At 40.1% G+C, this 26521-nt stretch overlaps 1 protein-coding gene across 3 annotated transcripts in view; it reads right to left on the bottom strand.

The window, feature by feature from the left end:
* Positions 1–26521, bottom strand: part of NELL1 (neural EGFL like 1) — an 885423-nt gene that overhangs the window by 626349 nt on the left and 232553 nt on the right. For all 3 annotated transcript variants that reach the window (XM_034645600.1, XM_034645601.1, XM_034645602.1), the window contains exon 12: positions 20476–20604. In XM_034645600.1, coding sequence (XP_034501491.1) covers positions 20476–20604 — 129 coding nt within the window. The remainder of the gene's footprint in view (positions 1–20475; positions 20605–26521) is intronic.

The following is a 26521-nucleotide window of genomic DNA, read 5'->3' as shown; positions in this document are numbered from 1 at the left end:
GTGTACATACGTGTCTTCCAAGCAGGAAAAGTTGGTACTAGTTTCTTACAGTTTTAGTAATGACGCTTTCTTTTACGGTAACATGGTTTGTTTTTCTAAAAGAAAGCCACAGATTTATTATGTTCGCCCCATTCTAAATGAGCTGAAGGGAGATTTATAAAGCAAATAAACAAAGATTTACAGTTCCTTTCACAGAGCAGCTAAAATTATGGAAAAACTCATTGACCTTTCAAGAGAAGAGCTTGGTTGTGTCAACCAGAAATGAAGTGCACCTAAGAGGTTTCCAATTAATCCTTTAATTTAAATCCTTTGTCTTTCCCCAGTAAATACGCTGGTGGGGGGGGGGGAAGGAGGGGCACTAAATCTCATTTATTCTTTTTAAACTGGAAATATGTGTGGCTATTACTAACAGTGTGTCCTATCACACACTAAGCACCAATAATGCTGATGATAATTAGAAAACCAGGGGACTGGCAGGATGAAAAAGTGAAAGGAAATGGAGCAGACAGCAAAGTGGGAACCTCTGATTTTGCAGGGTAATCTAGGGATGCAGATGAAACAGAGGACTCCTGGGTCCTGCGGGAGAAAGCAGCAGATGCCAGTGGGAAGGCAGACAGGTCTAGGTGCAGTATTCAGGAAGTTCTCCACAGGGAGAAACTGGGAAAGGGATCTAGGAAACAGGCCTGAATCTACAATAAGGGACTTATTCCTCAGCTGTGGAGCTTAAGATCATGAGACAAGTGTTCCCAAACCATTTCCTATCTAAGGTGTCTAAATTTTGTTCCCAGGACCCACTACAAGGGAAGAAGGTAAAAACAGACGACATTAAAACAAAACTCATTACATTTATTAATTTTCTTGGAAACTTGTTCCCCATTTTTGTTCTTTTATTTTTATGGATACAAATACATCTGAGATTAATTAGGGCTGTGGGCATCCCATCTATTCACAGTGTAACCCTGGGCAAGTCAATCACCTTCTTCACGGGGATATGGGAATAATAGTTCCTAGCTTGTACAGTTGGGAGAATGAAAGGGAACACCCCCTATAAAACGGTTAGCACACTGACGTTCACTGAATAGGGGCACTCCCATCATCATCTGTCCACCAAAAGGCTGAATCAGATCTAGAGAAATGATATGGTTTGGTCCAGAAACAGCCAGAGGAGGTATAAGAAGGAACAGGTTTAAGTACAACATCTATGCCTCCATCCCATCCTGCAGAGCGGAGAGCTAGGATTACAGAATCACAGAGACCTCCCTGCAGAACTCAACTAGCCAGGTAACCTCAGGCAAGCCCCTTGACTTTTCCCAGCCTTAGTGCCTCCTCGGTAAAATGAAAATATTAGTATTTGTATTAAGGCGTAATATGAAAAAGATGAAACCACCATGTAAAGTATTTAACACAGACACGTAAATAATGTTTTCAAGAGCAGCAGCAGTAATTCCCATGGTTCGTTCACCCATTTATGCCTCGACAATTACTTATCCAGCAGCTGCTCTGTGCTGGGTGAGGCTGTTAGCAACTCCACAATGAAGGAATCAACCAGAAACGCCTGACCTCCTGGAGCCTGCGCTCCACGCTAATAAAACCATCTTGTGTACTTCCCGCATTCAATAAACATGTGAGTATGTTTTACGACAGGACAACACGAAAAGAGCCATAAACTTGGATTAAGATTTAATTTAACTGGGTTCAATACCGGGCTATGGATCCCGGGCTTGCCACGTCACCTCTCTGGAGGCTTTCATTTCCTGGTCTATAAAATATTCTAAGAATGAGAATCCATATTGTATGGGAGTTCAGAGGAGATTAAAGAAATAATGTATTTTAGAGCACTTGATAAACTACCACGTACACACAAGCTTACTGGTCACATATTCAGCATTATCACACCCACGCTTTCACAGAGGAGGAAAAACATGACATACTACCCTCTTCTAATCATTACTCACAAAAATTAAATTTATAGTGCATAGGTCAGGGAAATTATGAAAGATAAACTGATTTTGTAGAGTTTGCATTAAATTAAGTTCCTCAAATTTTTTTTACAACTCAGTATAGTCACGTTAAAAAATCCTTACATTTGTAAGGTAACGATCCAGAGACCTCTAGGAATTCCACCTATAAATATTACTAGAGCCGATGATAATATAGTAAACACATGAAGGACCATTTTCCACAAGGTGTTCCAGAAGACACTAGCTTCTTGGCATAGGTTTCATGTGTTATTTGTACGTGGAATCGTCTTAACTAAGTTAAGGGATGCTTAAACATCGCTACATAAAAAAGGCTTTTCAAAACCATTATATGTAATTTTGATATCTAGCACACAATGTGTTCTAAACATATATTGGAATAAGAAATCATTTTTCCATCCCTACTTAGGTGTAATGAACTTAAGAATGCTACATTAAATACAACTGAAGCATTTAAGTTATCCCTCTAGATTTTCAACAAAAGGGGATCAATACTGTCACCAGTAACTAACCACACCGGGTGAGGATGTAGATACCAAATGGCCTGCTTTTGACTCAGTAGATAATTTGGTCAGGCTACTATGTTTCATGGACATTGTCTATACTAAAATGTATTACCAATTATGTTTGCAAATGAAAAACCCAACTCGAACACTACACATATATCTGGATATATAGGTATGGAGATACACACACACACTAAGGAAAATCTATTTTGCATCTCTACCAGAACTAATCACACATTAAGTGACAGATTTCAGTTGTGTCTTCACGGGAGACCAAGCTATTACTGGAATGGGCATGAAGGATATGTAATGCACTTAGACATGTCCAAGAACCCTAAAAGGAATGCCTTATTTTTTTTTAATCACCTATGGGAATTGCATTAATAACAGTAGGTAATTATTCACTATAAATGAATTACACTTCANCCAATAATGCTGATGATAATTAGAAAACCAGGGGACTGGCAGGATGAAAAAGTGAAAGGAAATGGAGCAGACAGCAAAGTGGGAACCTCTGATTTTGCAGGGTAATCTAGGGATGCAGATGAAACAGAGGACTCCTGGGTCCTGCGGGAGAAAGCAGCAGATGCCAGTGGGAAGGCAGACAGGTCTAGGTGCAGTATTCAGGAAGTTCTCCACAGGGAGAAACTGGGAAAGGGATCTAGGAAACAGGCCTGAATCTACAATAAGGGACTTATTCCTCAGCTGTGGAGCTTAAGATCATGAGACAAGTGTTCCCAAACCATTTCCTATCTAAGGTGTCTAAATTTTGTTCCCAGGACCCACTACAAGGGAAGAAGGTAAAAACAGACGACATTAAAACAAAACTCATTACATTTATTAATTTTCTTGGAAACTTGTTCCCCATTTTTGTTCTTTTATTTTTATGGATACAAATACATCTGAGATTAATTAGGGCTGTGGGCATCCCATCTATTCACAGTGTAACCCTGGGCAAGTCAATCACCTTCTTTACGGGGATATGGGAATAATAGTTCCTAGCTTGTACAGTTGGGAGAATGAAAGGGAACACCCCCTATAAAACGNATTACATTTATTAATTTTCTTGGAAACTTGTTCCCCATTTTTGTTCTTTTATTTTTATGGATACAAATACATCTGAGATTAATTAGGGCTGTGGGCATCCCATCTATTCACAGTGTAACCCTGGGCAAGTCAATCACCTTCTTCACGGGGATATGGGAATAATAGTTCCTAGCTTGTACAGTTGGGAGAATGAAAGGGAACACCCCCTATAAAACGGTTAGCACACTGACGTTCACTGAATAGGGGCACTCCCATCATCATCTGTCCACCAAAAGGCTGAATCAGATCTAGAGAAATGATATGGTTTGGTCCAGAAACAGCCAGAGGAGGTATAAGAAGGAACAGGTTTAAGTACAACATCTATGCCTCCATCCCATCCTGCAGAGCGGAGAGCTAGGATTACAGAATCACAGAGACCTCCCTGCAGAACTCAACTAGCCAGGTAACCTCAGGCAAGCCCCTTGACTTTTCCCAGCCTTAGTGCCTCCTCGGTAAAATGAAAATATTAGTATTTGTATTAAGGCGTAATATGAAAAAGATGAAACCACCATGTAAAGTATTTAACACAGNTCATCTGTCCACCAAAAGGCTGAATCAGATCTAGAGAAATGATAGGGTTTGGTCCAGAAACAGCCAGAGGAGGTATAAGAAGGAACAGGTTTAAGTACAACATCTATGCCTCCATCCCATCCTGCAGAGCGGAGAGCTAGGATTACAGAATCACAGAGACCTCCCTGCAGAACTCAACTAGCCAGGTAACCTCAGGCAAGCCCCTTGACTTTTCCCAGCCTTAGTGCCTCCTCGGTAAAATGAAAATATTAGTATTTGTATTAAGGCGTAATATGAAAAAGATGAAACCACCATGTAAAGTATTTAACACAGACACGTAAATAATGTTTTCAAGAGCAGCAGCAGTAATTCCCATGGTTCGTTCACCCATTTATGCCTCGACAATTACTTATCCAGCAGCTGCTCTGTGCTGGGTGAGGCTGTTAGCAACTCCACAATGAAGGAATCAACCAGAAACGCCTGACCTCCTGGAGCCTGCGCTCCACGCTAATAAAACCATCTTGTGTACTTCCCGCATTCAATAAACATGTGAGTATGTTTTACGACAGGACAACACGAAAAGAGCCATAAACTTGGATTAAGATTTAATTTAACTGGGTTCAATACCGGGCTATGGATCCCGGGCTTGCCACGTCACCTCTCTGGAGGCTTTCATTTCCTGGTCTATAAAATATTCTAAGAATGAGAATCCATATTGTATGGGAGTTCAGAGGAGATTAAAGAAATAATGTATTTTAGAGCACTTGATAAACTACCACGTACACACAAGCTTACTGGTCACATATTCAGCATTATCACACCCACGCTTTCACAGAGGAGGAAAAACATGACATACTACCCTCTTCTAATCATTACTCACAAAAATTAAATTTATAGTGCATAGGTCAGGGAAATTATGAAAGATAAACTGATTGTAGAGTTTGCATTAAATTAAGTTCCTCAAATTTTTTTTACAACTCAGTATAGTCACGTTAAAAAATCCTTACATTTGTAAGGTAACGATCCAGAGACCTCTAGGAATTCCACCTATAAATATTACTAGAGCCGATGATAATATAGTAAACACATGAAGGACCATTTTCCACAAGGTGTTCCAGAAGACACTAGCTTCTTGGCATAGGTTTCATGTGTTATTTGTACGTGGAATCGTCTTAACTAAGTTAAGGGATGCTTAAACATCGCTACATAAAAAAGGCTTTTCAAAACCATTATATGTAATTTTGATATCTAGCACACAATGTGTTCTAAACATATATTGGAATAAGAAATCATTTTTCCATCCCTACTTAGGTGTAATGAACTTAAGAATGCTACATTAAATACAACTGAAGCATTTAAGTTATCCCTCTAGATTTTCAACAAAAGGGGATCAATACTGTCACCAGTAACTAACCACACCGGGTGAGGATGTAGATACCAAATGGCCTGCTTTTGACTCAGTAGATAATTTGGTCAGGCTACTATGTTTCATGGACATTGTCTATACTAAAATGTATTACCAATTATGTTTGCAAATGAAAAACCCAACTCGAACACTACACATATATCTGGATATATAGGTATGGAGATACACACACACACTAAGGAAAATCTATTTTGCATCTCTACCAGAACTAATCACACATTAAGTGACAGATTTCAGTTGTGTCTTCACGGGAGACCAAGCTATTACTGGAATGGGCATGAAGGATATGTAATGCACTTAGACATGTCCAAGAACCCTAAAAGGAATGCCTTATTTTTTTTTAATCACCTATGGGAATTGCATTAATAACAGTAGGTAATTATTCACTATAAATGAATTACACTTCACCCAAGTGGGTTTGGGGGAAAATCAACTTTTTGGAACTAGATTGAGATACCAAGTATTTAGATACCAAGTCTTAAAACCTCTTACCTTTTTTTAATTAAGAATTTCAAATTTCACAGGAAGTAGATTCCCTTTGACTACTTGTACTCCAGAGCAATAGGAGATACTGAGGCCTCAATGTGAGAGAAAGTGCCCAGTCTCCCTTGGATTTCCAGAAGAGTCGTCCCAAGAAGGGAGGAGCGCTAACTAAGATTCCCACGGATCCTGAGAATTGCTATTTATCACAAGTTATCTGTGATTGAAAAAGGAGGCTCTGTTTACCCTGCCCACTGTGAAATACTGAGCTGGTATGCCAGAAAAACAAACACTCAGAGAAAATATTATTTGTAAGAAATTTGCCACAGACTAGAACTGGAGGCAATGAACACCCACTCAGACGTATCCTGGCAAATAAAAATGTCTAATAGGAATCAACTATAGTTCTTCTTTTCTGCATCACCGCAAAGGATTTTGAAATCCTTTTTGTGTCACAAGGACTTGAGGTTAAATCCAGGCTCTGTCATTTACTAGCCGTGTCAACATTAGATTTCTCTATTGACCAAGGAGAGACAGGATTCAAGAAGTAGAAAGACCTGCTCAGCACACTACCCGGCCACGTACAAGGTGCTAGAGACAGAACAGGAAACAAAATAATCCACAATCCCAGCCCTCCTAAGTGTACATTCTGAAGCTTGTAGAGACAATGCTCATTTCCATTCTTCCCTCCCAACCCTAAACAAATACACTTATTACTTTGTCCAACACAAAACATAAGTCTGTACAGTGCTACAAGCATTGACGGATAAACTATAATCTATCTGATACATCCGATTTCTTCAACTGGGCTCAGAGAAATTCCCATTAGAGTTTTGAGAAGCCAAGTGTCAGTACCAAAAGACAAAATTCAACCGCAAGAAAATAAAAATCCAGAAATGAATGGGAAGAAGTCCATGAATCTCTACAGCCGCTCCTTAGAAGCTAGTAGCTAACACCGGGCTTTCTGCAAATCCTTTAGATACTAAAAGGAGGAGGGGAAGGTTCTTGTAAAGAGGTGCAAGCCAAAGCTGAAAGACATTTCAAGGTGGCTTTCCCCACTTGCAAACTGGAAAAGAAACAAGATCTCTCTATGCAATACTGAATGTCTTCGTGGAAAGAAGGTTAGAGCCCTCAAGTTTATTCATGGAATCCTACCTTGGTTTCTTCACTGGCTGATTCAGAAAGTACTCCCCGTGCCTCTACTCCCTACGTTACAAGCCCTAGGCTGCATCTTGGGCACACAAAGATGAACCAGACGCAGACCTGACCTTCGAGCAGCTCTTAACCTACAGAATACATTTAAAAAGTGAAATCCTCTGTGATGAGTACTTTAATAAAGGTTTGAACAAAGTGGTATCACAGCCCAGAGGAGGGAACCCAGCCATCAGACTTTGATGTGGTATAGATACAATAGCCAGAGGATTGGTTCTAAACTCACTTTTCATGTAATATCCAATCTGTCCCTCACATCCAATCAACCAACTGATCCCCCCGATTTCACCTCCTGCCTTCTTCCCACCTCCACTCCTCCCACTCCGTCTTGCCTTAATTACTGCCACAGGAATTCCTGCTTTACATTCTGGCCTCTGCTGCAGGCAGAACGATTTTCCACAGATACCGATCAGATCTTAGCACATCTTTCTTAAACCTTTCAACAACTTTCCATTGCTGTTAGAGTAGAATCCAAACTTGGTCAAGTCTACAAGGCCTCCCAGCTCTGCACTCCCCACTCTCCACCTCCCACCCTGGATTCCAGACACACTAAATATTGCCTTCTCTGACACCTCCAGGCCTTGAGAGAGACTGTTCTCAACTGTAGCAACAATCTCCTAGCTCATTCCTCCCAGAGTTCTGCAAACTCCATCACACCCATGGTCTCTGCTCAAGTCTCCATAGTAACCCATGCTTCCCCATCACATACTCATCATCCTTCATCCTTCATAGTCATTGTTGTCCCAATCTTTCAAGATCCTTATGATGGCGTCTTTCACCCTAACTCTAGGAATTAGCCCTCTCCTTAGAGTCTAACTCACTGACACATTCGGAACCATAGAAGACTTAATTATGTCTGAGCATTTATTAAACTCCTATTTTGTACTAGATTCTGCTTTAGACTTTTTTACTCTCTTGAGTTCTTCTATTAATTCTTTAAAGACACTAATAAGTATTAGACACTGATTCTACAAAGGGGAAAGGCAGAGTGATGTTCACAAAATGGTAGAGCCAGAATTTCTAACCCAGGTGCACCAAATCTAAGCCAGATCTTTCCACTATATCTCTGCTATCTTTCCTTCATTATTTGGAGTGTACAATTCTTGTTTGCCCAAACAAATTTCATCAAGAAGCACATGTCACAACAGGGACTACACCAGTCACAACAGCAAGGACTTCCTGAACTGAGTTTTTCTCAATCCTTTCTAGATATTAAGCATCTTGGAAATAACTCGAAGGGTATTTTTTTAATAACCAAAAAAGTTTAAATCTACTCAGTTTCTATTTCCATTTAAAACTCTACCTTGGACTTGTCAGTGAAAAAAGGGACTTTTTCTCTTCTCTTCCTTCTTTTTGCTACATAAAAAATGCTAAGTACTGTACATAAAATATATGCATTAGGTCTTTCAAGGAGACACTTAAAATCCTAAAATACTGTACAGTGAGCCAAAAGATGTCTGGGTGATTTCTTAAAGTGGAAGTACATCATTGGAAAATAACAGAGGGCCACCCTCACAGGCTTGGCCTCTGGGTACCACCCAGCCCCTCTGACCAACTCTCCAAAGAGCAGAGAAAGAAAGATTCATCCAGGAAAATGCCAGGCATCAGAGCTCTCAGAGGGAAGCCATGGTCAAGAATCAGATATAACACGTCTGCAAAGATTTGGGGAAAAGTACCAAGCAAAACCAAACAAGCATATCTTGATTATTTCAGCGATGATTTTCATCTCCTCTGTATCCAATGCAGCCGAGCCTGAGAACTCAGTCAAACTTGAGAAGATATCAATTATTTCAGCAATGCTGCCTTACCTGGCTCCCTGACTCCAGCTTTTCAAAAATGTTGCCTCTCCATGTGGCTCTGAGTGTGACTTTCCTAACATACCAATCCAGTAATGTCATCCAACCTGGGACCCTCCACTGGATATTCTACAGCCTATACTAGTGATTTCTAGTTTTGATTACACACCCTCATAGGTAACAACTTGGGGCATATACCTTCTATATGAAAATATTTAATATATGTACTATATCAATATATCAATGTACATTATAAAACTTATACCAAAGTGAAAAATTAAAATAATAAGATGGAAAGTAAAGTTCCAGTGTTTTTCCCATATGCCAATGGATCCAGTTTTCCACCTGCTGTGATGCCTGCATCGTATATGGACACATACCAGCCTATGGGATAAAAGTGAACCTCCTCGGCATGCCTACAATGCTCTTTAACATCTGACCATCAGCCAAATCTCTATTCTCATCTACCAAACTCCTTCCATTCCAGTCATGCTAAACTTTCCACTTTGTACTTTTATATATCATAAGCCCTCTGCTGGAGAGGGCCTTTCCTCATACTTCCTCCTGAAAACTGGACTCTGCTCAAATGCCCCCTCCTCCAGGCAGCCTGTGCAGATTCCTGTTGGCAGAATGCATTGCTCTCACTAGTATACGCCTAAGACACAATTCAAAGCCTAGAATGGAACAGATCCTATTGTATTTTCATTATCTTATTACGACTCTCTCTTCTCCTTTAAACTATGAGCTCCTTGAGGAAAGGAACTCTGATTTAATCATCTTTGAATTCCCAGAACCCAACAGGGGACTCAGCCAGAGTAGGTGCTTAATTAACGTTTGTTGAAAGAATGAGACAAGACTCTAGGTCTAACTCTTCCCTATGCCTTTCGCAGGGCCACTCTGTACAATGGTGAAGACTTCATACTGCATAATTCTAGGAGGTGCCATTCACCTACAACACTGCAGATAGCCCCACTTTTATAAATTCCATAATGACTAGCAGAGGGTTCAACATAAAACAATAGCTCAATATACATACTGGTAGATGTACTAGTCGGGATTCTGCAGAGAAACTGAACCAATAGGACGTATATAGATATATAAAGAGGAAATTTACATAGGTATTGGCTCATACCATTATGGAAGCCAAAAAATGGACAACCAGGAAAGTAGTTAGTATAACTCAGTCTAAGCCCAAAGACCTAAGGACCAGGAAGCTGCTAGTGTAAGTCCCAGAGTCCAAAAGTCTGAGAACCAGGAGCTCCAATGTCCCAATGCAGAAAAAGATGGATGTCCTACCTCAAAGAGACCAAGTAAGAATTTAGCCTTCCTTTGCTTTTTTGTTCCATTCAGACCCTCAATGGATGGAAGGACTCTTGCCCACACTGGTGAAGGTAGATCTCTTTCCTCAAGTCTACTGAGTCATATGTTCATCTTTTCCAAAAATACCCTCATCAACACATGCTGGAACAATGTTTTACCAGCAATCTCGGTATCCCTTAGCCTAGTCAAGAGTACACACAGAATTAACCATCACAATTTGATACAAACCCGGTATAATTACAATTCCCATAAATAATGTTATAGTAGTGAGTCATATTGCTTTAGCCTTCACAAAATGCTTTCATATTCAATGTCTCGTTTAACCTTCATAACCAAAGGATACTATGTAAGCCTTGTTTCAAGTCCTATTTGGACAATTAGAAAAATCAAGACACAGAAGAATTGGATGACTTTCCAAGGTCACCCAACTGGTAAGTGGTAGAGCCAGGATCAATCAAGATCTCCTTAACCTTAGTTCAATATTCTTTTCCTACATCAGTGCCCTGAGAATATTCAAGGAAAAACAAAAAACAAACAAACAAAAACGGAGGCAGGGAAAATGCTAGAAAGGAAGACTATTTAAGGATAACTGACTACCAAGGCAAACTTCCAGGCAGGACAATCTGTTTGGTCCCCATTTCTCAGTTGCTCTCTTCCACATTCACACTGCTTTAATTTTCCCTATCTTTTGCTATGTTACTTGAAATTTAACAGTTTGGGATTTTCTTAATTAACAAGCATCCTCTTTAAAGAATACATTTACCTCTGGGAACATTATGTAGATATCAAACTTTTACAAATGTGTAAAAGCTTGTTCCATGAACTGCCTTCCCTCTAGCATAAAACTCAAAATTCTAGCACATGAGAGTCTGTGAATGTTCTATGGAAGGAAAAGGAGATGGGTCACTTTGGCATAGGTATCCTGGGGACACAACAAATCCCGATGAGGTGATATTGTGGAAGCCACAGAGAAGCCTGGAGAAAATACAAACAAGAATGTACAAGACAGTTTACTTAAATCCTACCAAGTTTCCAAGTGAGCAAGTTTTAATACAATCAATTGAAGCCAGAATTCCATTTGGGTGGGACACAGGCAATAAACAAAAAGTAAAAAGCATAAAATTAATGGGCGGGATTTTTTCATTCAGTATCTGTGGCAAGAGTAGAAAACTATTCACCAAAACAGATTCTTTATCCTCCTGGGCACAGAGCTAGACAACATTTACAAGCCTCTCTTGCAGTTAGATACAGCTAGTGCTAAATTCCGGCCAGCGGAATGTGACCAGCTGGCCCTATGAAAACCTCCCATTCATCACCTTCTATTGCCTTTTCCCCTTCCATGGCAACTTTAGAAACCACATGTTACGCAGGGTGAGCCAAAGAGGACAAGAGCCCAGGTTCCTGAATCCCAAGTTTGAGGAAAGCCACCTCCTAACCAGGAACATCCACTTGAATGTCCAAATGAATGGAAATGAAAGCTTCTATTGGGTCAGGCCACAAAATTTTTTTCTATAATTTTAAAATTTTTACTGAGATATAATTGACATATAACACTGTATTAGGTTCAGTTATACAACACGATCTGGTATCTGTGTACACTGCATAGTGATCACAAGATGTACAGTTAACTCCGTCACATTTTTTTTTCTGTGTGCATAATGAGGACTTTTAAGACCAGTTCTTTTAGCAACTTTCAAATATGCAATACAGTATTAGTAACTATAGGTACCATGTTGTACATTACATCCCCATGACTTATTTTATAACTGGAAGTTTGTGTCTTTTGACTCCCCCCTTCACCCTTTTTGCTCCTCCAGCAACCACCAATCTGTGTTTTGAGCTTGGTTTTGTTTTTTAGATTCTACCTATAAGCAAAATGATACATGGTCTCTGTCTAATTTCAATTAGTGTAACGCCCTCAAGGTCCCTCCATGTTGTCACAAACGGCAAGACTTCTTTTTTATGGCTAAATTCCATTATATACATATATGTATGTGTGTGTGTGTATGTGTGTATGTATATTTGTATATGTGTATTGTGTAAATGTGTATTTTATATATATATTTATATATATATAACACACGCACATTATATGTGTGTGTGTATATGTGTATTGTGTATTTGTATATGTGTATTGTGTAAATGTATTTTATATATATTCATATATATAACACGCACATTATATATATGTATGTGTATTGTGTATTTGTACATGTGTATTGTGTATTTTATATATAACACACGTACATTATATATATAGCTATATATATAAATAGCGCACACACACGCGTGTATATATATGTATAATACATATACACATATGCATTTTATATATATATATAAAATACACACACATTTTCCTTACCCATTCATCCCATCGGTGGACAATTTTGTTTACATACTTTGGCTATTACAAACCATGCTGCAATGAACAGCAGGGTGCATGTATCTTTTCAAATTAGTGTTTTCATTTTCTTCCAATACCCAAAAGTGGAATTCCTGGATCATACAGTTGACTTCTTAATTTTTTGAGGAACCTCCACACTATTTTCCATAGTTGCTACACCAATTTACATGCTTACCAACAGCGCACAAAAGTTCCCTTCTTGCCACATCCTCACCAGTATTTGTCACCTGTTGTCTTTTTGAGACCAGCCCCTCTATGGGGTGCGAGATGATAGCTCACCGTGGTTTTGACTCGCATTTCCACGATGATCAGTGAGGTTAAACACCCCTGCTCGCACATGTATGTTTTCTTTGAAAAAACATCTATTCAGATCCTCTTCCCATTTTTTAATTGGACTGTTCGGGGTTTTTTTGCTATCGAGTGACCAACGTTATTTTAAAAACTAATTCACAGAATGAATTAGTCACAGAGTCTTCCTCACATGGACTCAAGCAGGCAGCATTTCAAGATTACAGAAACTGGGTTTTAGCAAAAGGAGCAGACTCTGCACTTTAAAAAAAACAGCCCTTAAGCAACACTAAGACAACAAATCAGATTCAAGAAAGAAAGCAATGTCAGATGTGGAAGGTAAGAATCAGCTTGAGATATCCATTCATTCATAAATTTAAAAAAAAAAACATTTTTCTGTATCTTCCACATCCTACACACTTTTCCAGGCGCTAGAGATACAGTGACTAAGAAAAAATTGCTGCCATCACACAGCTTATATCCTAAGGGGAAAAGATCACCAACCTTTAAGCAGGAAAACACCACAATTTTAGAGAATAAATGCTACGAAGAAAATAAAATGTTAGAGAGTAGCTAAGGGTAGTAGCGGAGCTAATTTACTGAGAGTGGTTAGGAAAGACCTTTCTAAAGTGGTGACATTTGAGCTACAACTTGACTGACGACTAGAAGGCAGATTTGCAAAGATGTGGGTGAAGGGCATCGCAGGCTAAGAACTATTTTATGGCATAAGCCTACTTGAGCACAGCGAACTAGGGCGTGATGGGAGAGCGGACAGAGGAGAGAGTGGTAGGAGTTGAAGACAGGGAAGTAGGCAAGTTCCCGTTCACACAGAGCCTTACCTAGGACCTAACTGGGATATTATGCTAAGAGGAGTGGGAGTCATCAGACCATATTAAACAAAAGGATGGCATAATAGCACTTACATTTTAAAAAGGCCACGTTGGTCAATGTTTGGAGAATGGATTCCCGCAGGCTAAGAAACCACAGTAATCACTAGCTAAGAGATAAAGGAGGCTTGGACGGGAGTCACAGCAAGACATGGGTGAACCTGAAATTCAGTTTGGAGGGATCACCAACAAGACTTCCTAACGTAGCAGATATTCGGGGTGAGGGGAAGAGTAGGATTGAGGACTTCTACAATTTGTGAATGGAGTGGGTGGAAGCATCATTAATGGAGATTGGGAGACAAGTGCACATAGTCCTCTGTTCTCAGGACCTGAACTCAGGAGAGCTTTGACCTACAATAGTTCAGCTACACGATGCATTAACTAGGCTACTAGTGAGAGCCTGGAAACCTAATCAACACTTGTAACACTTTATCACAAAGCACTAACTTCTGAACATAGTTTAAAGACACACAAAAGTGCTACTTTCACCTTTGCCTGACCATTGCCCCACTTGGTTCCTCTGGGGCTCCTTCCTGAGCCCAGAACTTAACAATTAACCTATGGTTTGACCCAAATGTAATAACCATGACTTGGATGTGGGTTTTTTCTTTCTTTTTTAATAATTACAAGAAGGTAGTTAAGGGGAAAGGGAGGGTTGTTAAGAAGAGGCAAGAATTCAAGTAGGTGGGTGGACAGGAGCGGATGCTTTTGCAACACAGTCTTGGGAATAAAGCAGCAGAGGCAGAGAAAAGTCAGGACCAAGAAGAAGGTTCATCTGTATCTGCTGCCAGGAAGGAGGGGACATTTCGCTTAGTATAAGCAAAGCAAAGGCTAGAGATCATAGTCTTGGAAAGACGGGACATGGGTCAGGATGTTGACAGATAACTGGGTACCAGAAGATCGCTCCATTAGTCATGTAGGCAACATGGGGGGGGGAGAAAAAAAATACCCCAGGGTATTCTTATTTCATGCATTCTGAATCCCTGGAAATAAATGGGAGCTGGAGTTTAGAGTTAAGATTCTATTAGCATGAATAATCAAGAGAAGCTTTTGATCCCTATGCAGTCCAATGCAGGACTTCAGGAGAGCAAAGCTCAGATACAAGTATAAATTGGGTTACATGAGCATGAGGCTCATGCATTTTATAAAAATCAAAACAAGAGTTACCTGATTAATCCTTGTATAACTAGAAGTATAATTAAGCAACTAGCTCTTTTCCCATGCGTTCTCTTAATCAGGAGTTTACACAATCTTGTTTCTACGGAATTGCGTACATACTAGCCCCTGTAACCAATAAATAACTACCCCTTAGCTATTCTGAAACCACTTTCTGGTCGAATTCTGACTTTTCTGCCACTTCCCCAGCCTCTTCACACTAAAAAGCTCAGGCCTTTATCACACCCACTTATTCAAAAGAAGTTATCAATCTCCTTGCTAATAGTTGCTGTTTCAGACACGTCAGCGATTTTGTTACATGAAATTAAATTCATACCAATACAAGTTATTTTGTTCCACAACATTTCCTTGAATACAGCTCTACTCATGTTTTCACAAAAAAAGAAAAACTTTATCATTATAAATTATACTCGGTACCCCCACTGCCAACAGTACGCTCTTGGCAGAACTATAAAACTGGATCCTTCCACCAAAGAACTCTCTCCCAAAAGATTTAATGATGGAAGCCCACTTTTGCAATTTATTGGCCTCATGAGGACACACTCTTCGACTTCCAAGAAAGATCATCATAAGAGTTAATGATAGAAGTTAACGATGACGGGGTGCCTGGGTGGCACCGCAGTTAAGCGTCTGCCTTCGGCTCAGGGGCGTGATCCCAGCATTGTGGGATCGAGCCCCACATCAGGCTCCTCCGCTATGAGCCTGCTTCTTCCTCTCCCACTCCCCCTGCTTGTGTTCCCTCTCTCGCTGGCTGTCTCTATCTCTGTTGAATAAATAAATAAAATCTTTAAAAAAAAAAAAAGTTAACGATGACAATAATGGTAACTATTGTGATCCATTAAATATTTAGTGAATATCAGACAATTTGCTAAGGCTTTGACATGCTTTGTTTCATTATCATCATAATTGGGAAATCCAATTTCCCAGATTGGAATTAGCCATAACAAAGCACTAATTTACAACTTAAGTCTATCCCATGGCAGCAGGGCCAGAGCAGACTATTAATGATCCACTCAATTGGCACTTTTTCCAGTAATCTTCAATGCTTGGTCTATTAAAAAAAAAAAAAAAAAGTGCTTTCAGTCATGAGCACTGAGCTAGAAGTATCTTTCTGAAACCACAAAATTTGCATCAACTAATTCAGGAAGGTATATGGTAGGCTTTGGCACCTTCAGATAATTGCAACCTCCAGCCGTTCTGTGATTTGGACAATTGTTTCTCATGCGTGTTACACGTCCATCACCTGTCAGTTGTCCCACTGCACCACGCCATCTTCATTCTGGAACCCCAGCTAAAGGAGATGCCCTGCTCTAGAATATTGCCTATTTTGTGTTACAGAGAAAAGAGAATGAGGTGGAACCCTAGAATAGGTCTTAGAGTTTCTATCCTGACATACAGGTCACATCCACTCCTAGTTCATTGGATCAAAGAGGCAGAAATATTTTGAACAAAAATACAACATTGGAACAGGACAGGGGATGGCGAAGGTAGGGAGTAGGAAGGAGTTGAGTATTACCTTGACTTCATTTCTCTGAGTATTAGTATCTGGCATTTGTAAAATGAAGTTAACGTGGCCAATGCTGCCGCTTCCTTCACAGATTTATTTTAAGTCGCCAAGAGTACAATATACATGAGAAGAGTTTGAAAAATCCGGAGCAGTCTCTAAGTAAGAATTGTTATGACTTAATGCTAATTGTAGTACTTCCCATGCTTGGCAGATTGCATGATGTCTATGACACTGCACTGTCCTTTTCTTTTCCTAAATAACTTCACTGCAGCAAGAAAAAGTTTATGACGCTATTCACGCAGACTCCAAATTCAAGAAGATCACGAGTAGATCCCCAATTGCTATACTTCCCTCAGACACTGCCTCTAATTTAAGCCAGGGTATCAGGAACTATTTAAGAGCAACTCATTGAAAATGCCATCGCAGAGATAAAAATCCTCAGCATACCAGATTCATAAAACTCCAAAATCCAACTAAAACTGTTTTCAAAATGGGAAATGTTGGTGCTGAGTTGGACGAGGCAAAAATGAAACGATCTCCTGTGAATTGTATCATAGCAGACAAAAGGCCTTATTATCTATTGATTGACTAAGAGTTCTGATATCTTCTCTGTGGCGGTTTCTCTGGCAATCTCTGCAGAACAGGAGTCTTTAATGCACCGTATCTCTGCTACTACCCTAGGAAGTTAAGAAAATTGAAAGCCTTTTGTGCTTTTTCCACTGAGAGCCTGAATAGGCTTTTCAAGATAGCCTGGACAATGTGTGTAATATTTTGTTTTAATGTGCAAGGCAGTCTTGTTCATTGTGGTTTCTACAATATGGGTCATTTTCATTCCATTTATACTCAGAGTAAAGAATAACTTGCCTGAAGCAGTTCATAAGTATCTACTTCTCCCTACACTATGGTAAGACAATGAACTCAGCCTGAGAATCCCTGGTACCCAGGTGGGCACTTGGTGACCTCTAATCTTGTCTATCAGACCATCACAGAGCGTAATTCTGACGACAGAGCTGGGGCAATGACCATAAGCTGCATTTAACCATAAAAGAATGGGGTAGACATAGCTTTTTGCCCACCTAAAACCACCCCCCCTTTCCCGCTGCCACAATCCTAAGTGGTACAGGTAAAGGACAAATATCATTTGGTCTCAGGGAAGGCAAACCCCTACTCAAGCTCCAAGAAAATGAACACAACCCAAACCAGTAACACCCATCTCATTTCCCTTCCCCAAAAACTGGTCTAGAGGTGAAGAGGATGTCACCTGGGTCTGAAAAATATGAAAGCAGAAACGTTCTGCATGGGGACAGGGACAAGGGGTTACAGGGAACCTTCCAGGAAGAGCTGTCTTTAAACACCCACAGAATCTCACACAGAGAAGGTTTTTCACCCATTCGCCTTCCTTCCTTGCTTGTGACACTGGTGTTAGGACACCGTGCCTAGGGGTATGGCAGTCACCAGCCACAGTAGGAAAACAAGGAAAATAAGCCCCAAGTCCAAAGTGCTGAAGACAGAATGGGAGAGGAGATGGGAATTTCCTCTAAATGAGGATATTCAGTTCATTCTCCGTGCCTTCCGCTAGATGGCCAGGATTTGACCCCTGCTTTATTCTCTTGAGTTCTATTCTTATACCATACGTGGGCTCTAACATTTGGTTATTTCTTGGTGCTCTCTTCCTCTCTGTGCACGAGTCTCCTGGAACTTATAGAAAGCCTCCATGATAAGAGAAAAACAACTGAAGCTTGAGCACATCACCACTATCCAAGATGGCACCTCAAAGCGCACTGGCTCAAGACCAGACACATACACTAGGCTAAATAAAAAAAAATACGGCCAAGAAAACAGTTATTCGGACCTAAAAATCACTCAACATTATAAGTAAGGATTCACACACAAAGGGCAGATTTACTATCACAAATAGCTTCTCATGGAGTTGATTCTAACAACAACAACAAAAAAAAAAGTCATCAGTGAGGAATGAAACAGAGTCCCAAACAGCTTGCACACCAGTAATTTTCTCCCAGATTCTGTTCGGTCTCAACAGTGAAAGGGAGTCAAGAATGGTGGATGTACTCATTCTGCCAGGAGGTGAGCCAGGATGCAAATTATGTTGAGGTTCCTTCTGTCATTTGTATAATTGCTCATGGTCTATCCCCAGAGACAACAGTGAATAAAATTTTTAGACCACTACCTGGCTTGTAGGATTGCTCTGTGGTAACTTAGGAGGAGAATATTCATATTTTAAAGTTTTGAAATTGTATTTTCTGACAAAAAATAAACAGCCTACGATATAAAAAATAGATATTAATGTGAGGTCCTGAAATTAATAGCATTCTGGGGCTCCTGGGTGGCTCAGTCACTTGAGCATCCGACTCTTGATTTCAGCTCAAATCAGAATCTCAGGGTTGTGGGATCAAGGCCCCTATCGGACTCCCTGCTCAGCAGGGAGTCTGCTTGAGATTCTCTCTCCCTCTACCCCTCCCCCTGCTCACATGTGCATGCTTTCTAAGATAAATAAATCTTCAAAGAAATTAATAGTGTCTTCCTCAAAAATTGACAAATAAGTAACAGGATATTGAAGGACAGATGAAAAATGTTTCATAAGCAAAAGGGCAATTCCATCCTCCCAACTGGCATGTTTCTCTAATCAAGTTCAAACCTACAAAAGGAAGGAAAAGGGGGGGGAGAAAAGATGTAAAGGAGAAAGGGAAAAGACCTATTAGTTATACTGTACTGTTAATGAGAAACAAAGTGAACAAAGTCACTGTTAATGAGTGAACAGAGTCTTTTTAGGAGAAATCAGAACCACAGGCCACCCAAATACTGAGCATTAGTGATGATTAGACACATTTTCTTAACGACTCAAGAGGTCCTTAGTCAAAGCCAAAAAATTAAGCAAGGATCACTGATACAAAACAGAAAAAAATTTACCATTATCATCATGAATTGTCTTTACCTTAAGAATACCTGAGCCACTGCAGAACCAAACCAATTGGAAGAGCATAATCAAGGTTTTGCAGCATTCATCCCATGCCAGACATCTACTTTCCCAAGTAATAGAGCATCAAAGTTCAATACATTGTGAAGATGACAGGAATGATTGGGTCCAACAAGGACACAAACAGCTTCGCCGTTCACGTTGCTTGTTAGAACTTCTCTAAGCTGAGAAAAGCGAGCCAGTGAGCACCTGAGAATGGATGAGCTCAGATACTAGGACGCTACACAAAAGCAGGAGTGTGCACGGCTCGCCACCAGCAAGGCGGAGCGCTGAGCTTGGAAAGAGGCATTCACGTAAGACACAGGAGCTGTTCTGCTCTCTAGAGTGGAAATGGGAGCACTGATGCTTGAAGCCACTAACCCCTGTAATGGCACCCATCCAAGTGCCAAAGTTATGAGTCCATCTGTCATTGTGACTTTTAGTAGAGTTTGTGAATTAGCAACTCATGAATCAGTCATTAAGAAACCCCACCGAAAAAAATTCTGACCTTGGCAGGTGAAGAAAAAGGCAGTTAGGTATAAGCTAGGATCGAGGCACCATTCAGAAAGAGGATCCACCATGTAACCTGTAGCTGAACTTGTAAAGAATAATTCTAAAGACAACAGAAAATTAGTCTTTCTGGTTTTGTTAGTGATCATTAATGACAGTCAAAGCAGAACGTGGGATGTGACACAGCCCTACTACTTCTGTGTCTTTGCTGTGCTTCAGAACAACCTCCAAAAGTCTTGCTTTCACATGCTACTCCGAAGCCTGGAGAAACCGGAACAGTGCACCCTAGACAGTTGATGTAATTTCTTGTAGGCTCCCAGAAGACCAGAGCCGAGTGCTGGCTTTCAACCTTCAATCACGTCTACCAGAAATATGTTTCTCGCAAATGACTTTATTAAGTAGCTTACTTACCTTCACAGTAAGCAGAATCTCCCTGGACAGAAATGTAACCATTCTTGCACTCACAGGTAGCTTTTGTATTCCAGTTTTTACACTCTGAGTTTTCACCACATTTAGGGCCTTCTGCACAGAAGTTATGACCTAAAAGAAGTGAATAAGATTTCACATCAGAAGTGAACAAAAGACTTGCAAATCATAAAGCAGGAATTATCTTCAGTCTATCAACACCATGCATGAACACATACCTTGGCAATGTGCAAGGGTGGGCTAGGAAGGGAGTGGGAGAGGAGGAATGGGAAACTGGACGACTGAGTGCTTGAGAGGTATTTCCTTAAAGCTCAAAGTAGGTTCCTTCCTGAAGGCTTTGATCTGTGCTGTCCCTGAATCTCCTTCCCACCACTCTCTGACATAACCAGGCTTTTTATAATTGCCTTACGACAAAATTTATGGTTCACAGAAAATACATAAAATGAATCTATGTGAATATATACAAAATAAGTACGACCAGAATATTATCAGTACTCCTTAATGACACTTCCCCAAAGAGTCCCCCTCCCAGCCATAAAAAATGACTATCTTGAATTTTGTGTTAATCATCCCTTTGCATGTTTTTATAGTTTTGTCAGATATAGGTACTTATTTCTAAATAGATGACTCCATTTTTGCCCATTTTGAACTTCACATGAAAGAAATCCTATTTTACATATTCTCTATGGTGTGTTTTTCTATTCATCCCTATTAACACCTATAGCCATAGTTCATTCATCAGTGCTGTATAACATTTCGTAGCATGACTATTCTACCATCTGTCCATTATGCTACAGATGGGCACTGGGATGACTTGCAGGTTTTGAATCACAATGCTGCAAGAAACATCCTTGAATGCTTTCCATTTCAAACCATGTGATCAACATTTATTTCCCAACATTCTTTCTGAATTTCAGCCATTCCTTCCAGGATCATCACTTTTCTCCCTCAAATACCCTCTGGGTACTCCTTTAGTGAGGTATTTTGAAAGTGACTACTCCATCTTAATTTATCTAAATGTCCCTTCTATGTTCTTTAATTTTACTCTAGGTGTGAGTTCCTTTTTATTTATTTTTCCTAGAATTTCTTGGGATTCCTGAATCTAAAGATTAAATCTCAACAGTTTGAAAAATTCTCAGGGAACAGCTCTTCAGACCTTCTCCTCGCCATTTTCTCTATTCTCTGTTTCCAGAATTCCAATGAGATCACTGCTCCTTCTCAAACTCTCCTCCATGACCTTTCAGTTTTCTTGGTCAAATTTTGTAGTCTCATTTCCACCTTTTAATTTCTTTTTTTAAAGCAGCACATGAGACGTGTATCTTATACGGATGATTCCAGGATTTTCAGTCCCTACATCTCTGATTTTCTGGTTTGTGGTTTCACTAAGTATCGTGCAAGACTTATTTTCTCGTGTTTTCAGTGATTCTTCCGTTTGTGAGCTCATTTTTTCTAATTTAATCTGTGGGAACCAAGATCTGGCTTTTAAAACTGCATTTCTTCAGAGAGGATTTGTGTCTGATTCTGTCAGGTGCCCAAGGGAACCATCAACCCAAGATCACTTTACATTTTGCTACGATGCATAAGGATTGAGCCACACAGGGAGAATAAATTCAGGCCCTAAACTTCCAGGAATGCAATTTTTTCTCCCCCACACCCGCTATGTAGTGTCAAGACTGAAAGATAAGTCTCATTTTGCAGAGAGGATTTCTCGTAATCACCCACTGACGATTCTCCCGCTCCAGGTTCTTCATTTATGCATCTCACGCAGCCCCAGGCTCTGTCTTCTGTCTACTTATAGTGTTTATTAGAAGGCAGATTCTACCACCAAGGATTAGAAATTGCCCTCAGGGCAAATCCCAACTCCTATGTGCTTGCTTATCTCAATGGAATCACCCTGTTCCAGTATATCTGGTCCCTTGAATTTTTCCTCCTTTAACCAGCTTCATCAAATTTGGAGGAGGGGGGAATTTATATATTATGCAGCATTTCCTAGGTGAACTAGGAGGAAAGGTTATACCTATCACCTAAATTCAAATATAGTAAGGTCTATGAAGGTGTTTTATTGTGTTTACAACTGTACATTGCAATGAACAACTATATTGCCAGATCACATATTGTGGTCTCAAGGAAAATAATCGTTCTTGGAGTCAGAAGATTCAATTTTTTTTTAAAGATTTTATTTTTATTTATTTGACAGAGATAGAGACAGCCAGCAAAAGAGGGAACACAAGNGTTCTTGGAGTCAGAAGATTCAATTTTTTTTTAAAGATTTTATTTTTATTTATTTGACAGAGATAGAGACAGCCAGCAAAAGAGGGAACACAAGCAGGGGGAGTGGGAGAGGAAGAAGCAGGCTCATAGGGGAGGAGCCTGATGTGGGGCTCGATCCCATAATGCCAGGATCACGTCCTGAGCCGAAGGCAGACGCTTAACCGCTGTGCCACCCAGGCGCCCCCTGAACATTTAATTTCTAATTCAGGTTCTGCAGCCACGAACACAATAAATCACTTCACCTACCTAGGCACATATACTGGGAATGGACATCAGGGATTTTCAAACTATTGGTCAGACTCTGGGGCACAGATGAGTTGTCACGCCAGATTCAAATAAGATAGCTCTGCTTTTCTCTTTTGACATACTGACCATGTGAACAGTAGTTTCTGGCTTTAAAAAATATAAAAATCATTGAACTATATAAACTACAAGTTCAAATCCTTTTGGTGATGACATTCTGTAACTGCCTTTGAAATAGAACTGTGAACCAAAAGATAAAAATTATTATTAAATAATAAAATACACGCACTGACAACATGCCTGGCATTCTACCTCCTAATGTATGTGGAATAAGTGAAACAGGCCACCCCATGTAGAACACTTAGAACAATTCTTGGTACATACTAAGAGATCAAGTGTTAGGAATAAAGAGAACAATGATGGTAACGTTAACGACAATGACCAAAGTTCAAAATAACCTAGTAATACTGTTCTCCTCCACTTCTAGACAAGAAAGGAGAAGCTCAAACTCACTGACACCTAGCTGGTGAGTGGGGATGCCAGGGTTCTAAATCAGGTCTGGTGAACTACAATGCCCACGTACTTCTCACCGTATCATTCATCCTCTCTGATAGCAAAGTTTAGGGATTACAAAGTGAAGGGTGTAGCTCTTCCCCAGGACATCAGAGAGCAGACCCGCAGCCATAGGTGAGCACAGTAGCAGCTTCACGAAGCCTCACTACTTGTGACCGGTTAACTTCCCCCAGTCAGTATCAGAGCAAAAGCTTAACTTGTTGAAAATCTGCAACCTCTGTCATCCAGAAACATTTCTAGGAGGGTTCTAAAGGCTTGTACTAACCATTACAAATTTAAAAAGACTTGATTTTGCTACAGAAGAGACAATTTTTAGACAGCACAGCTCTCATTGCCAGAGTAAGTGCCTGGACTTCCCTTCCCATGTCAGAATTGATCAATAATTAAGTTGTCATGGTTTCTTTCATTGTGAAGCCTGACTCAAGGTCGTATGTGCATCCATTATGACATGTATTCTTTGTTTCTTCTTTTTCTTTCCAGGAGACTGCAACTGTCCTTTTCCTTCCATATGCATTTGACAGGCAGGAAAAAAGCCACTCAAACAATGTTGATGTCCCAATGCATCTCTATCAAACATATGCCATGTCCATTCACAATGCAAGGAGCTGGGTAAATTGTATTTCAAGGACGGTGAAGGGCATGCGGGACAAACCAACTTTAATGTCAAATCTGCTTTGGTTGGGCCTGACCACTGTGTCAAAAACATGTGTTTCATTAATTAATCCAGGCCTTCTTTCAAGCAGTATTTATTCACTGCCCGTTTGCCTTTCTGCAGGAGTGAATAATCAATATTTATGGGGCATCTACTTCTGTGGACTGAGGCACCATGCAAGCTTCTGGGAGGAAAATAAAGATGTTGAGACATGTTCTCTGCCCACAAGGAAAATAACAAGCTAAGGGGAGACATGCCAAATACAGGGGTAGTGTAAGTACAAGGCAATCTGTGTTAAGGGAGATGTGAATGGTATAAATAATCACTGTTTCAGGGAAGGAGAAAGCACTTCTAAATAATGTAAAACTTGACCTTGGGTTCATCATGGGTAGAAACATGAGAAGGGGTGAGGCGCAAATCCTACGGAAAGGAATGGGACTCCAACCTGTGAGGAAGAAGGGTGCATCTGGAGAATGTCAAATAATCTGGCACAGATGTAATAATAATAATTAACATTTACTGAGTACATACAATATGCCAGACACTCAGCCAAGTGTTTTACGTGCATTGTCCCATTTCATCCTATTCACAAGCCTATGAAACTAAAGTAATCTCTGTATTTTAAAGATGCAGCACTGGAGCTTGGAGAAGTTAGCTGTGGTAGTGCGCAAAGCCAGAACCCAGGTCTGAGGCCAAGGTTATTCCTCACTAGGTTATTTCACTGCCGTCCCCAAAGCACCAAATTCCTAAGCATTCTACAACCAAAAGATAAAGAAGACATCCTTTGTGCATGTGTAGATTCAAACAGACCACAATTTAGGTTTCTTCTCATTCTCAATATATCTGTATTTTCCATGAGGCAATTCCAAATATTTTTAAGAAAAAAATCCTAACTTCAGTCACTTCAACTTCTTTAAGTCAGGGTCTATGTCTGATACATTTCCCTCAACCAAAGCTTCCCACACAAGGCTAATTGGGTGGATGGCTTAGAGCTGGAGGGACTCACAGCCAGCCAGAAATAGGGGAGGGTAAATTAACCAGTGAATGCACAGATGAGTGAATCTACAGTGGCATTTAATGCCTCTACCCTCTTAACCAACTGGAAGGCAAATGTGACTGGTTTGCTAGTCACCATTTTTCTTTCTTGAAGCATTTTTACTGAGGTGTAATTTACATACCATAAAACTCACCTCTGTAAACATACACTTTGATGATTTTTTACAAATTTACAGTTGTGCAGCCATAACCACAATCCAGTTTTAGGATACTTTCATCACCCCAGCTGGACATCCTCATTCCTTAAACCCCCCCCCACCCAGCATCGGAGTTGACTGCCAAGTCATAAATCCTCGATTCTCCACATTTCAGAATCCTTCTAAAGTATTTGTCTTTCTTATCCGAAGTGTCTCAATAGCATGACATTTAGGGTACAGATCCTTCCCTTCCTACGTATTTGTCTTCAGTTGCCAACACACTCCCTTTAACAAGTCCTCCAGCTAGTCCCTGGGGTAATTTTTTCTTTTTCAGCTGGTTATCAACATAGTCTGATGCATGAGACTACTGAAAGTCACCCTCTTTCTTAAATCAATTTATTTTCTCAGAAATTAGAAATCGTGACCAGATTGTGGAATACACACACACACAGCCCAATGTTCTTCTACCTGACTTTTGTTTTTTAGTGGACTATTTTTAATAAGTGACTGGAGCCTTCAGAATTATTCTCCCATAATAGAGAAACATAGCAAGTTCTTTTAACTAGCACTGCCCTAACACAGGAAAAAAAAAAAATCTTCATTATAAAAACTGCTGTTTACTGACGTCTTCCAACACGCCAGCACAGTGCTAAGCCTATTAAATACCTTACCTCACAAAACCTTCGACACTCCAAAAAATTACCATTATCCTCACTTTACACATTAGGAAAATATGGTTGAGACTTGAACTTTTTTTATCCAAGTTAGCATAGTCAGGAAGTGGCAGAAGGTCTTGTGAAGAACACTAAGAAAATAATTCTTCTGCAATTTAAATACTTGGAAGCTTAGACAACTAATGATTACACTCAGTGGATTATAACCCATCTATGTCCTATGAAAGGTTTCTAAATAGGTCCACTTAGGACCCAACTGCAGGTTCCAGAAACCGACTGTAGGGCAATGCTTGCACCCCATCCTTTCTGGATCCTGGTTGCGAACATCAACCCTCCCCTACAAACGATAATAAAGGCTCAGAGTCCCCTCTAAAGAGCTTAGGAAATAGCACTGACTACCCAGCATATCCCATTTTGCAGATTAT

The sequence above is a fragment of the Ailuropoda melanoleuca genome, chromosome 16 (genome assembly GCF_002007445.2).
Source record: "Ailuropoda melanoleuca isolate Jingjing chromosome 16, ASM200744v2, whole genome shotgun sequence".
Classification (NCBI taxonomy): domain Eukaryota; kingdom Metazoa; phylum Chordata; class Mammalia; order Carnivora; family Ursidae; genus Ailuropoda; species Ailuropoda melanoleuca.
This window is presented reverse-complemented; position numbering and strand designations above follow the sequence as displayed.